Genomic DNA, 18,641 nt, shown 5'->3' with positions numbered 1-18,641 from the left:
CCACTGCTGATGCAACCACCCTCGCCATTGAGTTCTCTACATCCATGCCATCTGGGGAGGGCACCTAGCTGCCACAGTGTACTCCTCCCCCAAGGTGCTCAACCCCTGGGCCAGATTCTGAGGCAGGAACTCCTATGGAGGGAGTCCCATAAGTTACAATTATAGTTGCCCAAGAGAGCCTGATGGTTCGCCACCAGAAACTGTAGGCTGGCTATTGAATAAATTCTTCTCTCTCTTTACTTCTGGGAGTTGAACTAGCACACCCTTGTTTGTCTTTTTTTTTTTTTTTTTTGGCTGCAAGGACAACCAGTGAACGTGGAGCTGGGTGGATATAAAGGAATTCAAACTCTTTGGCTGGAACAAACGACTTCTTTTTGGCGCTTTAGGAGATGGGAGGGATGGCCAAGAAAGGAGTTTACCAGAGGGACGTGGCAATTTCCTGGACCCCATCATGCAGTGGTAGAACAACACATGCCAGGGTGGAGTCTGACAGGAGTCTGCCTGCTCAACCATCTCTTCCATGTCTAAGCAGAAATTCCTGGCCATCCGCTGAGGCAGGGCCTGGTGTTCCTTAAAACTGTCCAGCAGGCTGTCCCTCAGGATCCCATAACTACCTTGTCAGGTATGGTACTGTAACACCACGAGATACTCTGAGGCGCTATTCCCTGTGGAGGAGAGACCCACAAGATGCCATCAGTGCTGCACAGGTATCAGTGGCACTGTACTGAGTCCAATGCCACCAGGTACAGTGACCGAGGAGGTAGCAGAGGAGCAGCATGAAAAGGGCTTTGTCATCGCTGGAATGGCCCACACACTCCAGTAAGGCCACTGGCCATGCTGCCAAGGTGGCACCACGGACATTGACACAGCCCGACATGCATTTGCACTGGTGGAATACTGGAGAGGAGCTGAACTGCCCTTCCATGCCAGAGGAATCCCCTCCAGTGACCATGGCTGGACTCTCAGAAACTGTGTCTCCCTGCTGACCATCGCCGCCAGAGACTTGTGTCTGCAGTGGGAGGAACAGTGCAGGCATTGAAGGGACCAGGTCTAGGGGGATCAGAATTGCATGGGGCAGGTGACCAAGATCTGCGCTAAGAGGACTGGTGAGAGGGCAAATGGTGCCAGTGGAATGGGGTCCAGTGCCTTCCCCAAGGCAGCGCCAGTGACCAAGAACAAACCCCAGAGGATCTGGGCTGCTACAACACCAGAGAACTGCAGCATGGCGATAGAGAACACTGCCTTGCCTCAGGGGATCCACAGTGCTCCACTCCCCAGAGGGGTCTTAGTGCCTGGCCTGCCCTCGTAAGGAGCATTTGCGCAGTGCCAGCAGTGTGCACGGAGACCACTGCTCGACGAGAACCAAGTGAGCCTGGGAAAGCATCAGTGCTGTCCAAAGTTTGGATCTCCTACTACTCCTGGGAGTCAGTGGTGGAGCCTTTAAAGCAGGAGGGTGCAAAGGGCCTCCTGGATCCGGACTCTAAGGTAGCAGCTGACTACGCATGGCGCTCCCTTGCAGGGCGGAGGCAGGGAGCCAGAGACTTTGCGTGCTCCCCCTCCCCTAGGCCCTGTCTGTCCTGGGGGCAAGGGGAGTGCATTAAGTTTCCTCCCACTGCCAGAGGCACGGGTACCTAGCTGTTCAGAACAGCTGGCGGTTCTCTCTGCGGGGGGCAGGGAGAAAGATTTTGCATGCTCCCCCATGCCTAAACCAATCAGGGTCTGTGGGTGGGAAAACACTGAAGTATCCTGCCCCTCCCCTTCCACCTGAGGCCCCGCCCCTTCTGATAGCCCCAGGCCACTTAAAACATTTTTGAAGTGGCCCCCAGTCAAAAATTATTTCCCATCCCTGCTTTAAGGGGCTAAGGGCTCTGATCAGGGAGGCACATCCACTTGGCTCCAGAGTGGCAGTGTGTCCTGAACTGGGTCCTTTGCACAATGCCCCATGGCGGGGAGCTATGTTTCTTCATTTTCTTTCTGGACATGGGCAACAGGAAGTGGTGCCGGATGGAGCCTGGTGCACTGCAGAACAAGGTCAAGACAGTAGGTGAGCTATGGTGGGAGATCCTAAGGTGACCAGACGTCCTCCTTTGAGGGGGATAGTCCTCCTTATAAGGGGCTTGTCCTCCACAATAATTATGTCCTCCTTTGAAAAAAATTGTCCTTCTTGTACTACTTTCCTTTTTTTTTTTTTGCTTGAAAATACCGGCTGTCCGATGTTTTTTGGGAGACCATCTGGCAACCATAATATACAAGTATGGTTTTTTTTGTCATCTTAGAGATCCTGAAAGCTGGAGGAAGAGCAGCCTCCATGAGGAGAGCCTGTAAATGATTATCCTGCTCTTTCTGAACTCTGGGTTGAAAATTTTTACAAACATACTTGTCCTTCACATGTGACTGCCCCGAGCACTTGAGGCAGCGGCTGTAGGGCTCACGTGCAGTCACAGGCCGGTTACAGTGTGCACAGGGTTTAAACCCCACAGGAATTCTAATTTCTAACTCCTAACTACTTTGAACAACCACTTAACTCTAACTACAATAACCTACAATTTTCAAGACCCTAAGGCTCAAAATCGGAAGAGACAAAGTCGCTAGTCCATGCTATGCAAAGAAAAGACGCTCTGACAAACCACCACGTGGTTTTGAAGCACATGGAAGAGAGGAAAGTGATCAGGAATAGTCAACATGAATTCACAAAGGGTAAGTCCTGCCTGACCAACCTGATTGACTTCTATGACGAGGTAACTGGCTCTGTGGACATGGGGAAGTCAGTGGATGTGACATACCTTGACTTTAGCAAAGCTTTTGATATGGTCTCCCACAATATTCTTGCCAGCAAGCTAAGGAAGTACGGATTGGATAAATGGACTGTAAGAGGGACAGAAAGTTGGCTGATTGTTGGGCCCAACGGGTAGCTGATACTTTTAGAAAACTTTTTTACTTCCCAAAAGGATCTACTGGACATCAGCTGAGCACTGCTGCTCCTGCTAATTCAACCACACAGCAGCCAAGCCACCGCATGCAGTGCTGCCAGATTTGGGTACAGAACAGTGCCGTGATTTTGGAACAGCAAAGTCAGCCTGAAAGGCAGCTGGAATGGAGTCATAACCATGAGTTCCAGCAGCCAGGCTGGTAGTATGAGGATCTCCCTAGCTCTGTCATGGCTGAGGACCCTGGGGGTCGGGCACTCTTAGTCCCTGGGAGGTAAGCTGCAACAAGGTGTGTGCCATACTGCAGAGGCCCCAGAGCTTAGGGCCTTGTGATAAAGGGCTGCAATGCTGGCTTCACCTTGCTTGCTGATACAGAACATGGTGGCTTTGTTGCCCATAAGGATCTGAATCCCCTTGTCCTGCATATAAAGAAGAAAAGCAGGGAAGGCCAGGAAAACCGCCCGAAGTTCCTTGGTGTTACTATGCAAAGAGCAATTGTGACTGGACCAACGACCATGAGTAGTGAGATAACCCCAGGTCCAATGCATTGGAGACAAGGGTTGTCGATGTAGCCAGAGCTGCAAAGAGGACTTCTTCCAGCACCACTGCAGGATCTTGCTACCAAGTCAGAGATGACAGCACCCTGAACACCCATCCAGGCTGTGCATCTTGGGGATATAAGCTGATGCCAGTAATTCCAGTAGGGGCCTGAAGTTGGAGCTGCGCATGACAGAACACCTAAGTGAAGGCTGCCATGTGACTCACTGTCTCAGGCATGTGTGGGCTTGCATACATGAGACAAAGTCAACCACTGCTTGGAACTGAGTCTCGGGGAGAAAGGCCCTCATCAATACTGCTCCAATTAATTCTATGTTGCAATGAGGTTAAGGGTTATTATCAGCCCCAGGCTGCAAAAGGTGGAACAGATCAGATCAGCAGTCGTTGAGGTACAGATACATTTGGATTCCCCTTCATCATAGGTGAGTGGCCAATGGCACTATCCACTTTTTCAAAACTCTTGTGGTTGATGAGACACCAAAGCACATTTCTATGAACGACAAATGGTGCTGGGAAAATAGAAATAGGGAACTAAGTGTTCTTTAAATCAAGAATGGCATAAAAGGTTCCCAAATCAAGGAAGGGGACAATGGAGGCCAGGGAGCCCATATGAAACTTCAACTTCTTGAAGAGACTCGTTGAGGTCACACAGGTTAGGAATGGGTCTGAAACCCTCTTTGCCTTCAGAAATAGGAAGTAAAAGAAGTAAAACCCTCTTCCTTCCTTGTTCCAAGGAACCTCCTCCACTGTCCCAAGGCAAATGAGATTACTGACCTCCTAAGGAAGAAGCTGCTCAAGGGTCCATGAAGAGGGATGGGAAGAATGGTCAGAGATAAATTATAGGGTATAGCCCGAAGAGTCTGCATCAAGTGTCCAACAGTCTGAGGTAATATAGGACCAAGCTGACAAGAAAGGAGAGAGGAGAAGGGAAAGGAAGGATCCATTAGATTGTCTGGGGTGTCATCCTTGGCTGCACCCTCAACTTGCCTGCTTTTGGCCTCCTTGGTTTCGAGAAGGGTCCAGGTGGAAAGACGACAGGCATCATTGGCACCTCCCATGGGTTCCAGTACAGCTATTGGGAAAGCCACTGTCTCTGCTACAACAGCACCATGGTTGGTGCTATGATGGTCTATCGCACTGGAGAAGAATTCTCCTGTTGGTGCTACAGGCTAAATACTTGGTCCAACCCAGACCACTATCCCTCCAGCTGCATTTTGACCTTTGTTGGAGCCTTGGAGGAATCTGGGTTTGCCTGCTGACTCTGGTCCACGACTGGCAAGGTGAAGACAAGTAGCAATATCTGCTGGAAGAACAGTATTAAGGTAACCAGGATCGGGGCCAGGATTCTAAGCAGCCCTCCAGGATGGTGAATGATGTCCAGAATTCTGGTTGGGGGGAGGATATCTGAGACCTCAGCGACCTGGGGCTGGAAGTTTACTGGTACAGGGAACGGCATCACAGCTCTGGCATCCGGTACCTAGTCTGCAGGGAACGTGTTGGGGATCTGGGTCATCTAGCTGCAGAGCTTGGATATAGTGCTGGGGTCTGAGGTTGCAGAGACAGGGATGTGAAGCTGAGATTCGCATGAGTCTGAACTCCCACAGACTTCCCCTTCAGCGCTGAGATCAAAGCCAAGATAATCATCTGCTGTGGTACCAGTGGAGTGGGTCATCTTTGCTCTTTGGCTACTGGTACTACTTTGGACCCTGATGGCCCACGGAGAAGGTCCTTGCCATGACCCAGAGTCGGAGGGCAGAGGGGAAGGATGGTTCCCTGATCAGGCCTCAGCAGAACCCCCGTGAAGCCCCATGGTGGACATATGGTCTAACAAAGGCCCTTTGTCCACAGCCCCCTTGTCCTTAAATGCTGCAAGGCTCCTCTTCTTTTGGTGCTTCCTCATCACTGGTGACAAGGAATTGTGCCAGGCAAGGCACTTCCAATCAAAGCCAAAGTATTCCACATGGGTTCCTCTATAGAGGGGTCCAACATAGGGTAAAGTGCAGCCTCTTTGAGGAGGGCTCTCAAGCAGTTATCCTACTCCTTTTGTGTACAAGTATGGAAGTACTTACAAATGCAACACTTGCCCTTTCTACAGGCTTCCCCCAAACATTTCAGGCAGCTGTCATGGGGTCATTGATTGGCATCAGCCGGCTGCATGAGAAACAAGGCTTTAAGCTGAGTAAGAGGGGCATGTCTTCCTGGGGGAAGAGGGGTGTCAAAGTCTCAGCTGGGACTAAGTACTCTAACTACAAAGACTAGCTACAAAAACTACAACTATTACAACAAAGACATGCTATTATTAGCTAGATACAAATTAGGTAGAACAAAGAACTACCACTAAGAACCACAGCCAACTCTACCTATATCACTAAGGCAAAAGTCTCCAACAACTGTGCACGTGGGTGTGCACACACCTAGAATAGAACTGACATGAGCAAAAACTGAAGAAGAACCATGATCTAAGGTCCAGAAAACCACTGGAAAAAAGAAACAACTACGTAATGGCTGATTTCTTATAACAGTCTCTTATATTCTTCCGCTCCTCGTTCACAAAGAGAAATGTCAAAATACAAAGTAAGTAACTACATAATTATACTGGATTAAGTGAGATGTTCCATTCAACAGAAAGTAGAGTTAAGCTGGAATGAGGAGCATGGACTATGTTCTCCAATGCCTTGCCTGTTGAATTGATTTGTATCTTACAAAATAGATGTAAACTGTTATTCTAATTTGTTAGCATTTTATACCCTGTTAGCATGGGTATAAATAAAACAAAGTGAATGGTAATAGAGAATTTGGCTCCTTCAGCTTTATTTCATCCAGTTACCTCTGCTGCTGCCTGAATCTCATTGGCAATTTCTCAGCTTGGTGATCAAATGACTGATGGAATACACCAGAGAGTCCCTAAATATTGCCCAAAAGAGGGTTGCATTGGCAGAAATGAAAAGCTGTATCAAACTAACCTAAAAGAACAGACTGTAACCATCTTCATCTTGGTGTGGTAGCTTTTCATGCAAATTAAAATGGAGCACTAGATGTTTTAGTCTCTCGTTTTACAGATCACATCTCCATTATTAAAAATTATGAGTGTCTATGTTTTAGTAATGTGCGTTCCAGGCAAGCCCAACTGGAATACATGATACTAACCATACACACCTCTCCCCCCTTGCAATAGTAGACACATCGCGTCTATGGAAGTCTTACTGTGACTATGTGAAGCTGGACCAGTTTATGAAGCCGTGCTCACCCGTCCCCAGAACATTAATTGCACTTGTATATTTACTTAGGTTGCCCTCAGAAGTCCCTTTGCACAGCCCAGGCGCCCAAACTAAAGGAATTATCTGCCTCAAGAAATATCACAGATATTAAAGGAAAAAAATAACCCAAAACTAAGTCTGACAGGCTCAGACTCAGGTCTGACATTTTAGTTGAGACATTTCACATACAACGGAAACACCTAAAAGCAATTTCTGCCTAATTTTTCTGCCAGCATGGGAAGTCTCAAGTTACTCTTCAACCTTTAACTCCCTCCCTTCCTCACAGTACGGTATGTATCAAATCATGCAGACTTTTGTGGCATTCATAATGGAATTCCTCTCAAATATGAGCTTATTTAGAGCACGATTCGCTCAGTTCCTAAAACTGTCTTCAGAAACTCCAAGACCAGAAAGGACCACTGTGATCATCTACTCAGCCCTCTTGTCTAATACAACCCAGAGATGCTTCTAAAACCAATTTCCCCATTCTGTTTTGAATTTAAAAATGGTAAAATGTTTTCTTTCAATGGTAGATTTGACAACACCACCAGGCGCAAGCACAGAGCAGTGTAATTAGACACTGCTGATATGTCCATTGTCAAAAACTGTGATAAAAAAGGAGGGGAGAAGGAACTTATGAGTATATTTTACAGACTCGATTTCTTCCCTTTAATGTCCTTTCAAAGTATAAAATATTTTATTACTTCTGTTTTTAATCAACTTCCGTATTTCTACTTCCTGTTCCATTTTGAGTTACAATTACATTTTTAAAAGGTAATGCTGTCCTGGTGATAAGTACCAGATTAACAGCACTAGGAAAGAAAGTCCTCCACTGTCTGCAGAACAGGAGGCATCAGAGCAAGTTTGTTTCACACTGTTATCTGTGTAAAATGACTGTAAGTCACTAGGAGAAACTTACCATTTCTATTTATCTCAATGCTTGCTGACAATTGAGATGGATTGCTTTTTAGCTGCTTTCATCACAAGGAGACTTTTTTTTTTTTAAACAGGAACAAAGTCTGTGTTGCCTGAATCTCTTTCTAAACAATTTTCTTAGATGAGACATCTGCCTGCATGGTCACACAACCAAGCAAACAAACTGCACTGCTGGTGGGCTACGGCACAGAGCTACAGGGAGACAGCAATTCAGTGCACAGGCCAATGCATCACTTGGTCTTTCTGAAGAGACACAACCACAGCGTCAATTAGTGCAAACTGCAGTGAAGGTTTATGAACATCTGCCATTAAAAACAATGGCAGAGAGAGAAACCATCCTCTCTGGTGTATTAGAGAGACAGCATGATCCAAGAGAAGTGAACTGTACTGGGAACTAGGAGAGATCTGCTTCCTACGCCTGGCTTTTTCACTGACTGTTACTTCATTTCTCTATGCCTCAGATTCCTGAGTAAAATGGAGATGAAGCTATATGAGACCTATGGATCAAGAGTATAAAGTATAATCATCATCAGCCATTGTAACTCAAGTTAGGAATAACTTAAGAGAGAATCAAACCAGGAATAGGTGCCATCTTTGATTATCAACAGCCTGAGCAACAGTCTCTGAGCCCAATTACTTCTTAGGCCAGGTTTACCCTAGGGCATGTGTGTGTAAACGTGTAACTGCAGTTACATGTTTACACACACAGGGGCAGGCAGGAGCCAGTGCTCGTGGGGAGTCAGTTTTTAAGATGATAGAGAGGCAGCAGTGAGGGGGGCAGGTATGCACAGAGCCGGTATGCATAGGGCACTGGCTTGGAAGCCAGCTTCTCATGTGTACTGGCTCCTGCCTGCTTCCCATCCCATGCACTGCTGCCTCTCTATCAGAAGCAGCAGCTCAGGGGGGCAGGCAGCTCCACAAGAGCTGGTGCTCCTGGGGAGCCGTCTTTTAAGCCAGCTCCCCCTAAGCACCGGCTCCCGCCTGCCCCCCATGCAGCAGGTGGTTTTTTGGGAGCTGGCTCTCCACAGGCACAGGCTCCCACCTCCCCCCACTTTGCTGCCTCTCATACAGAGGCAGCGTGTGTGTGTGTGTAACCATTAGAACTAACCAATGAGCCCAGGCTTCTCAGTTAATCGTGTAAATGAGAACACACTAATATCCCTAGTCTACACTTAGGCTATGTCTAGACTACACCCCTCTGTCGACAGCGGGATGTAAATTAGGCCCTTGGAAATTGCAAATGAAGCGGGGATTTTAATATCCTGCGCTTCATTTGCATAATCACGTAATGGCGTTCTTTCAAAAAAGCACTATTTCAAAATTGAAACCGCAGTCTAGAAATTAAAACGGCAAGCTTTTTTGAAAAATCCTGTACGCCTGAAAAAATGAGATTTACAGGATCTTTCAAAAAAGGCTTCTATTTTCGAAAGAACTGCGTCTAGACTACGGTTTCAATTTCGAAATAGCGCTTTTTCGAAAGAGCGCTATTACACGATTATGCAAATGAAGCAAGGGATATTAAAATCCCCACTTCATTTGCAATTTCTAAGTGCCTAATTTACATCCCTCTGCCGGCAGAGGGGTGTAGTCTAGACACGGCCTTAAAGAGAACGACAAATCAAGATATGAAACTCCAGCTAAGTTAATTATGTAGCTGGAGTCAATGTACCTTGTTTTGAGTTTCCCCATCGTCCCCACAGTGGGAGGCCGATGGTAGTAAATGCTCCCGTTGGCTCCCCTTACTCCTTGCAGGAGCAGGAGTACCAGTCGCCAGTGGGGGCGCTCTCTGAGTTCAATGTAACAAGACTTAACTAGACTGTTAAATCGAACTCTGGAAGATCGATCGCAGCAGCATCAATCTTCTGTTTAGTGACAACATGGCCTAAAACTACTCGTATATTTTCAACTAGAAGACTTACCCAGTGATGCCTGGGTCCTTCGTGGCAGAGAGCTGGTGGTGATGGGGGGAGGGCTTGCACGAGGCAGAACAAGGCCATGAGGATGGGAGGGTGGGGCAGGAGGCTGGCAGTGTGGGGGGAGGGGAAGAGTCAGGATGGGGGGTTGAGGGGCTCAAGGCAAGGGGCAGGGCATGTGGGTGGTGCAAGAGTGAGGGTTGGGGTTGAGGAGAGGCTCAGGACAGCAGCTCCCATCCAGCAAGGCTTTCTCTCCCCGCCTGGTTGGCAGGGCCTCCCCCCACATCTTCTTAGCCTGCAAGGGCCTTCTCTCCCCCACAGCCAGCAGCGGTCTTTTCTCTTCCCCTAGTCCCTACGGGACATACCCAGAGGTCTTCTCTCTCCCCCTAGCCCCTACGATCAGCAAGGGCTTTCTCACTTGCCCCCAAGCACCCATGGCAAGAGGGACCTTTTCTCTCCTCCCAAAACCTGGATTGGCAGAGGCCTTTTCTCTCCCTCCCAGCCAGCTCTCACCCCAACTCCACCAGTCAGAAGGAGCCTTCTACCCCGTGTGACAGGGCTTTCACCCTCCCCCCCCTGCAGTGGTGCAGATATGGGCTGGGGGGAAGGTTTGGGGCAAAGGGCTGCTTACCTGGTCTGGTGGTTAGCAAGATGACAAGCCCCAGCCCTGCTGGCCACTCTCTTGATGGTACAGCTGCCCCCAGTGGCCACTCTGAGTAAGGCTCTCCTCTACACTCATGAACCTCAGCGGCCACTCTGAGTATCACATCCTTCCTCTGTGCTCCCTCCCTTTCCATGTTACGGAAAACAATCCCATTCCAGGGACTTCCTATTTTCCTAGTGCACCCAAATCCTGACCTTGGTTTAAGTTAGGATAAGAGGAAGCTGCATACCAAATTTGGTGGCCCTAGATCTTACCTTTCAGGAGGAGTTCTTGAACAAATGGATTCACAGACATAGAAACAGACAGATGCTGTATCTATAGCTATCTATATCTCTACATAAATATATACACAATCACTAAAATCTGGTCACAGCAGTCATTTGTTTCAAATGAATGTAGCTACATAAATTATTTCCAATGCATAAACCCAACAGGATCTGAAATGTGATTTTCCTCCGGGGCCCTGTTTTTTTCTAGTAGAAACTGGAAATGGGAGATTTGTGTGATCTGGTTTACAAAATTCACCAATGATATACAACAGAATCGCATTGTAACGAACACCATAGTTATGAACTGATGAGGTAGGCCACATACCTCACTTGGAACTAGAAGTAATGCTACCAAGCAGCAGAGACAAAAAAAAACCAAAAATAAAAACCACCACACCACACACCCCCTATACTGTGTACCACCGTGTTAAATGTAAACTACTAAAAAAGAAAAGAGAAAGACAATTCAAAGCTGTATTAACTTAATGTTCAGTTGTAAACTTTTGAAAGAACAAGTATAAGATTTTGTTAGAAACACTCCCCCCCCACACACTTCCTGGAGTGTTCATAAGATTCTACCATACTAAAACTTATACATTCGGTTTTGACTAAGAAGTTAGAAACACGAAGTGATACAATTATTGGCCAAAACTCATATTAATGCATCATGAGACGCTTCCTCCTGCAAGGGAGGAGTTTGCAGATTTTTGAGGTATTCTCTGCCTTTTGAGGGTAGCCAAATGATAATATCTTCTTGCTATTTTTAATACAGAACATTGCTGGGTATTTAATTCAAAGTCCATCTTCCTGGACAATTATTTCACTTTATTGTGTATTATGATGAATCTCGTATTTTGGTACATTTGTTAGATTTGAAAAAAACCTAATAATATTATAAATATAACCACATAAAAGCCTATTGTTTCAAACTAGACTAAATCATCTATTCAGGTTTTTAAAACAATAGTAAAAAATAGCCCAAATTATGCATTAAATATTCATGTATCACCTCCCTACAATAATCACAAGAAAGATCACACAAAAATTAATACACAGATTTTCCCTCTTGATAAAATCATGGATTGAAATCTGGGCAACACTAAAATAGAAGGTGGAGGTTCTATGACTTCAAAGAGCCAAAATTTCAACATAGGCCTCTCTCTACTGGTAAGACACCTTTCCTTTTCTTGCTTTATAATGGAGTGGGGAACATTTTTTGTGTTGGGGGCCACACACAAGTGAAAAGCAAAAAGACCTCCAAAAATAAAAACTCACAATCCTCACTCACTTGGCCCCCAAGGAGGAGGGGAAAACCCCCACAGATGTGGCCCCCAACTGAGAAGCAGGAAAAAAAAGACTCACCTCAGGCTCCAGCCACAAGTGGGGAGTAGGGAGGAGTGCCAAGGTTCAGGACTTAGCCCCAGGATAGGATTAATTTTTCTGGCGGCCTGGGATTAGTGGATTTTGTGGCCCCTGTTAGGCTCTGGGACGAGGCAAAAAAAGAGGGGTTCAGTGTGCAGGAGGGGGCTGCCAGGGAGTGGGCATGGGTAAAAGTATGACATTTAGAAGGGAGGTAGGATGCATGGTCTAGGAAGGAGGGATGGTGCAGAAGTGGGATAAGGAAGGGGGCAGGGGATTGGAGCATCTACACGGCGTAGCTCCCCCGAGGAGCAGAGAACACAGGACACAGGTTCTCTGCACGGTTGTGTGTGCTGCAGGGAAACACTTCCTATAGGTACCATCCCCTGATGCTCCCATTGGCTCTGATTCCCGGGTGTTAGTGGGGGCTGTGTCTGTGGGGGGCACTTCCCTGCAGTGCACCGAGCCACTTCCTTCCCCTTGCCAGGCAAAGCCCACAGGATGGATCTAGCCCTGGCCTGCCTTGGTCAGGACCATGAAGCTTAGGGATCCCTCCCTCATGTGGCTGCAGTGTCCACACTGGCTTGCCCTGCTGTAGAATCACGGCTGTAGGTTCCCCACCCCTGCTTTATAACACAGAACTGCGGGAGACTGGAGTTAATCCTCTTGTTGGACAGACGTCTGTTCCATCAAATGTACAACTCTGTTTGCAGACAATAATACTACACCACATTCATTAAGTCCTTTCATTCCCACAGAACAATTCCTTCCAAGATGCTCTACAGAATACCCAGGTATATGCATAGACAATTTCACCCACCACCTAGTGCAGTCACCTATGATACGAAATGAAGCATACATTTAACACAATGCCAACCACATTACCCAATAATTTAGAGTAGTAAGTGCAGAACTCAGATTAAAGCCATAAAGGAAATTTTAGCTAGACCAGGGCTGGCCCGAGCCATTTTGGCGTCCCGGGTACGTGGCGCCGCCCTGGGGCGCACAGCGCATATGTGGCCTGGCCACAGCCGCTGGCGCACAGCCCTGGGCCCGCCCCCGGGGCGCACAGCGCACACGCTGCCCAGCCTGGCCCGGCCACTGCTGCTGGTGCACGCGCCCCATCGGCTGGAGCCCTGGGCAGTTGCCCAGCTCGCTCACCCCTCAGGCCAGCCCTGAGCTAGACCAAACTATAAATACAGGGACTGGCATTCTGCCCTGGCAAAAAAGATCTAATACACTTAATTTTGCCGACAGCATCATGAGAGTTTTCACTGCAAGCGGTCAGAGCACTGATTTCACGCTTCCTTCAAAAGACAGCACTTCCTACAACATGGTCTACCATCACACGGAGGGATCAATTCAATACTAACTCAATGAGTATGCGCTTCCTGAAACAATCAAATTACTTTTAGCTGTCTCCAGTCCAAACCAGGCATGCTTTCTGAGTAGGGCCCCATGTTTGTCATGTGGTTTGCAGGGGGAGTCTGTGATTTCCTGTGATCTCCATGACTTCTGCAGTGGCCATTTTGGCTCACCTCAGAGAGCAGCCGCTGGTCTGATGGGGCTTCCCCCCAGCAGTGGGCTCCTTGAATGCCCCAGCACCGCCCACCCCACTGAAGATTCAATCAGGGTTATTGGTAATTCATGGATAGGTCATGGGCCAGGATACTTTTGTTTTTTGCCAGTGACCTATCCATGACTTTTACTGAAAGGACCCATGATTAAACTGGAGTCTTATTTATGAGATCTGATAACATCGAGGGCACGTCTACACAGCAGGGGTAAACTCAAAATAAGCTACACAACTTGAGCGACACTAACTGTGTAGCTTAAGTCAAAATAGCTTATTTCAACTTTTGGTGGTGTCTAAGCAGCAGTTATTTCAAGACAGAGCACTCTTTCCCCAACCTCCCGTGAGTCAGAGTAAGCAGTCCTCCAGCTTGACATTATTTCGACTTTATGTTGAAATAACTGCTTGTGTATAGACGTGGACAATGTTATTTCGAAGTATTTTCTAAAAAGTTGAGAACTCAGCTTCACCAAGTTCATAAATTTTTATTCCCATTTCTACCTCATTTCAGAGATCAAAAACAGTCTCCTAATCTTCAATCCAAGAAAAATAACAAAACTCTTGTGATGTTTTTGTGCTGTTCAGCATCTGTCTCTACTAGCTAAAATGTCACAGAAACCAGAAATTCATAGTGAAGCCCTCATTCTAGCAGTTACCAACCCTGACTGGCTGCAGGAATTCTTCTGAAGACTTTCCTAAAAGAACACAAGTGTGAAGAATTACAATTCAAAAATTGATACATTTTCCACACTTTGTTGTTTTCAGAAACAATGACCTTTCACATAAAATGAAGCAAATAAAGAAAATAAAAAATGTTGGCTAAACTAATCAATTTAAAGCTAAAACCACAAAGTTTGAATAGGACAATTTAAACCAAATGTAGTTAACAGTTCTGGGATGAAAATGCAGGCTTTAATTACAGAAGTTTGCATCTCATTTCTGGGTTCCAAATCATTCATAAACAACTCGCAACCTTCCCAGGGTGATGTGTATAGTTTGGGTTTATTTCTTTTAACTCCAGGAATATTGACATTTGATATAACAATAAAGTCTACTGAGTAGGAAAGAACATTTTGTTTACAAAATAGGACTATTGCAACATTACTTTTGTAGGGGAAAATGTTACTTAAATGAAGCTGGGTAGAACTGGTGTGTAACACTTGGCATTTCAGTCATTGCGTAAGTGCCCAACTCATTTATCTCTTTCAAAAATATCATTTTCTTGTCATTGTCCAAAACGCAAGCCTATGAGACAGCCTTCTCAGAAGGTTCACTCTCAAGAATTGAAAGACTGGTGAAAATAAAGATGATTTTAGTGCAGGATGACAAATCAAAAGGAGCTGGTTGTTCAGCCAGGTTAGAGAGGAGTGATGTCTTTTAGGATTTCTGGCTGGACACACATATGGTGCAGTTCTGTCCCCTGCTCCCATTGAAACAAAATAAACCAAGAGCTGCTATGAAGTGACACAGTGAGGAGTCCTGTGGCACCTTCAAGGCAACGGATTTCTCTGGCTGTGAGCTATTGTGGGTAAAAACCACTTTGAAGCTTTTGGCCAAATACATCTGTTAGTCGTTGAGGTGCCGCAGGACTCCTCATTTGTGAAGTTCCAGACTAACACAGCTCCCCCGGAGACGAGTAACAATTAACACATTCTCAGGGAACGTCTAACAAGCAATCCATTCTATCAACATCAGAATTACATTTTATAACAAACAATAGCAATAACCTCATTAGCTTTCCTAGATGTGCTTATTAACTAAGAATAAGCATTTCCTGAGTAAACCACTGGTGCTTTGGTACGTGACAGCTCCACGGGTGGGAACACAGGGGAACTGAAGGAACAACACTGATTAAAAATTGTACCTGCACCATGCCCATTTCCCTCTCTCCAAGTTTAACACATGCTGGACTGTAAGGTCAAGCACTTACCTGGTACAGGGCTCTTCCTGAAGGTTAAATTCTGAGACTCTGCATTCCCCTCTGGTTGCCCATCTTCTTCCATCTCTTCCTTCTTTTGAGTATCTTTTACATCTTCGATAAGAGGAATTCTTCTGCTCTCCTCTCCATCTAAATCTCCCTGAAGAGCAGGGAGGGAACTAGGTGGAAGAGGAGGAGGAGGAGGAAGGGAAGGAGGAATTACAGTGATAACAGCAGCAGCTACAGGAATAGGAGGAGTTGGAGGAGGAGAGGGAGAGGTGGAAAGAGCAATGGGAGATGGTACAATTTCTACTTCTACAGGAGGACCTTCCAAACTCTCCAGTTCAACAGTCAATGAAGCAACTTCCATCTGAACTATTTCTGTTGTGCCATCCATAGGAGCTTTTTCACTAACTCCATTCATGTCATTAATTAGATTAGTACTAGCAGTCACGGGAATATCACTAGGTGCTACATTAGAAGGCTCTTTGCACATATCAGCATCAGCCTCTTCTGTTGGTAAAGGGTCCGATTCTTCTGTGAAGGGTGTGGCATTGGATATAGGCATAGTGTCCTCTGTCGGGGAAGTTATTTCACATCTCTCCTCTGAGTCAGCTGTGAATGTAGATACACTAGAAACAGCAGCAACAGCAGCTGCAGTTACACCTGCATTCGGAGCAACAGGGACTGGTGATTCTGCAAGAGGAAGCTCTGGTGGTGGTTCCACTGAGGCAGTTTCAGATGTCTGGCCAGCTGGACCTTTTTTCTCCCCACTAGGCTCTGGTCTGAGAACTGGGGAAGGAGATTTTAATACTGGATCTGGTTTTGCTTTCTCTTCTAAGGAAGAAACAAACAAACAAACATCACAAGGACAGAACAGTTTTCCAATTTACAGTCCTTCTTATTGCCCCACTCTGTGTTCCAGGTGATTCCTGGGAACACTGCAGAAGCAGCAGCTCACCTTTAATTCTAAGTGAGAACCAAGATTCTCGGGGAACTTTAATAGTTAATGACCACTTGAGGTTTTCAGAACAAAACTCTTTTCAAGAGATCATACTTCTCTTGAGCCAAGCGTGCTTAAAAACCTTAACCCTGGAAGACATGTTTGTTGTTAATTTTGGAAACCATACAGATGTTTTGATGCTCTAAACTGGACTCTTGTTCCTAAAAATGACAATGACTACACAACAAATATAAAAGGAGGTAAATTCTAGGTAAGAGGTTAGTGGACAAAGGGAAGGTCTACACTGCACAGCTATTTCGGGATAATGGAGGTATCCAAAAATAATTACCCTGAGTCTCCATGGGTCACCAGTTATTTCGAAATATTTTTCAAAATAATGGGTGTGCTATTTCAGCGTCCCAGAACTGTGCGTAGCGCAAATTGCGTATCTTATTTTGAGTTTAAGGTGCTGTGCAGACACACCCTAAGGGTAACACTGAGACCCAGGAACAACATGGTGAAATTCATTCTAAAAATGAATTCCTCTTTCCATTGAGCAAGTCACAACCCCTCTCTGCTAGTGTTCTCTATTTGTAAAATGGAAATACTATGATTTGCCTATCTCACTAGAATGCTGTGATGATTTTAGTAATTTGTTTATTGCTTTAAAGATGCGAAACACCATGTTATTATTAAGAAGTGAGATACTGTAGATTGTTTTGTCAAATGAAGTTTCTAAATTCCTCAGACCTTTAGGGTCTCCAAAAAGACTTATAACTCTACCCTTATACTTTTGTTTTAAATTCCAGAAGTGAAAATTAAAATGTGTCCCACATAAAAAGGAAAATGAGCAGGGAGTTAAGTATGGTTTCCACTAAAGAGAGGTTCTGTTTCATTTTGAGATATGCTGGTGAAAGAGATCAGGCTGAGTTGGAAAAAGTAAGGTGAATTACTTTATCATAATGTGTTTTTTGAAACGTATGGTCCCTATACATGTTCACCGTGGTTGCACATGCCCTCTATGTCCCTGAGACAAGATAATTTTTCAGCAGCAGTTGGTCCACACCTATGTTCCCAGTAAGCTTCACAGGTGATTAATCAGCCCGGCCCAGTCAGAGGCTCAGGGCACCATGTAATTAAAGCACAGCTTAGAGGAAACACTGGTCCACACTTCTTTGTGCCCTGAACTAAGGACATAAACAGCACTGACCAGCTTTCCAATTCCTGTTCTGTAGTGAATAAAGTGAGGATTGAAGCAAAGTATTATTTAGCTACAGCTACTCAAGAGAGAGATCTTGGTGTCACTGTGGATAGGTCTCTGAAAACATCTACTCAGTGTGCAGCGGCCATCAAAAAAGCAAATAGAATGTTAGGAATCATTTAAAAAGGGATAGAGAATAAGACAGAGAATATCTTACTGCCTCTCTATAAAACCATGGTACACCCACATCTTGAATACTGCGTACAGATGTGGTCGCCTCATCATAAAAAAGATATATTGGCACTGGAAAAGATTCAGAAAAGGGAAACAAAACGATTAGGGGTTTGGAACGGGTCCCATATGAAGAGAGATTAAAAAAACGGGGACTTTTCAGCTTAGAAAAGAGGAGAATGGTGTGGGGGGGGAGGGGATATGATAGAGATCTATAAAATCATGAGTGGTGTGGAAAATGTGAATAAGGTAAAGTTATTTATTTGTTCCCATAACATAAGAACTAGGTGTCACCAAATGAAATTAATAGGTAGCAGGTTGAAAACAAACAAAAAGAAGTTTTTCTTCATGCGGTGCACAATCAGCCTGTGGAACTCCCTGTCAGAGGATGTTGTAGAGACCAGAACTTTAACAGAACTTCTCATCATTGGCAAGGTCGCCTCTGGACTTAATATTCAATACAGAATGGATGGGCAAGCCCGTCAGTCTCAATTGCCTTTCATTCAAGGCAAATACTATCACTAAATCACACACTGAACAACTATGCCCTGTGCTCCTTTTCGAAATATTCAAAAAACAGTCAACATCTTCTCTGAGGCTTACAATCAACAACAAATCTACCAATGGACATTAAACAACCAAGTTAGTGCTCCCTCAATTAAGATCAACAGACACCCTGGAGAATACAAAGCACTTCCATTACCTCACCAGACATCTGCCATAGACAGGGGCACTGAAAGAGCAGATTCAACAACACTTCCGATACTTCCAATACCCAAGAAAACGTTTTTGAAGACTGGGACATCAAGAAGCAAACCAACATCTCATGTAGCAAGCCATCATTATTTTTGCTCTCCTGTAAAGTGCTGAAACATGAGTGACATACAATGGA

The 18,641-nt window shown here is 45.5% G+C and overlaps 1 protein-coding gene across 24 annotated transcripts in view; it reads right to left on the bottom strand.

Moving 5' to 3' along the window:
- Nucleotides 1-18,641, bottom strand: part of EIF4G3 (eukaryotic translation initiation factor 4 gamma 3) — a 320,226-nt gene that overhangs the window by 133,365 nt on the left and 168,220 nt on the right. For all 24 annotated transcript variants that reach the window (XR_016347803.1, XM_089773141.1, XM_089773132.1 and 21 more), the window contains one exon: nt 15,387-16,211. Coding sequence is in view for 23 of the 24 variants with exons in the window: in XM_089773141.1 (XP_089629267.1) it covers nt 15,387-16,211 (825 nt within the window). In the remaining variant the exon portion in view is untranslated. The remainder of the gene's footprint in view (nt 1-15,386; nt 16,212-18,641) is intronic.

This window comes from Pelodiscus sinensis, chromosome 24, assembly GCF_052426305.1.
Source record: "Pelodiscus sinensis isolate ZL-2025 chromosome 24, ASM5242630v1, whole genome shotgun sequence".
In the NCBI taxonomy this organism is placed as follows: domain Eukaryota; kingdom Metazoa; phylum Chordata; order Testudines; family Trionychidae; genus Pelodiscus; species Pelodiscus sinensis.
Note: the sequence above shows the minus strand (reverse complement) of the source record. Positions and strands in the feature narration are given on the sequence as shown.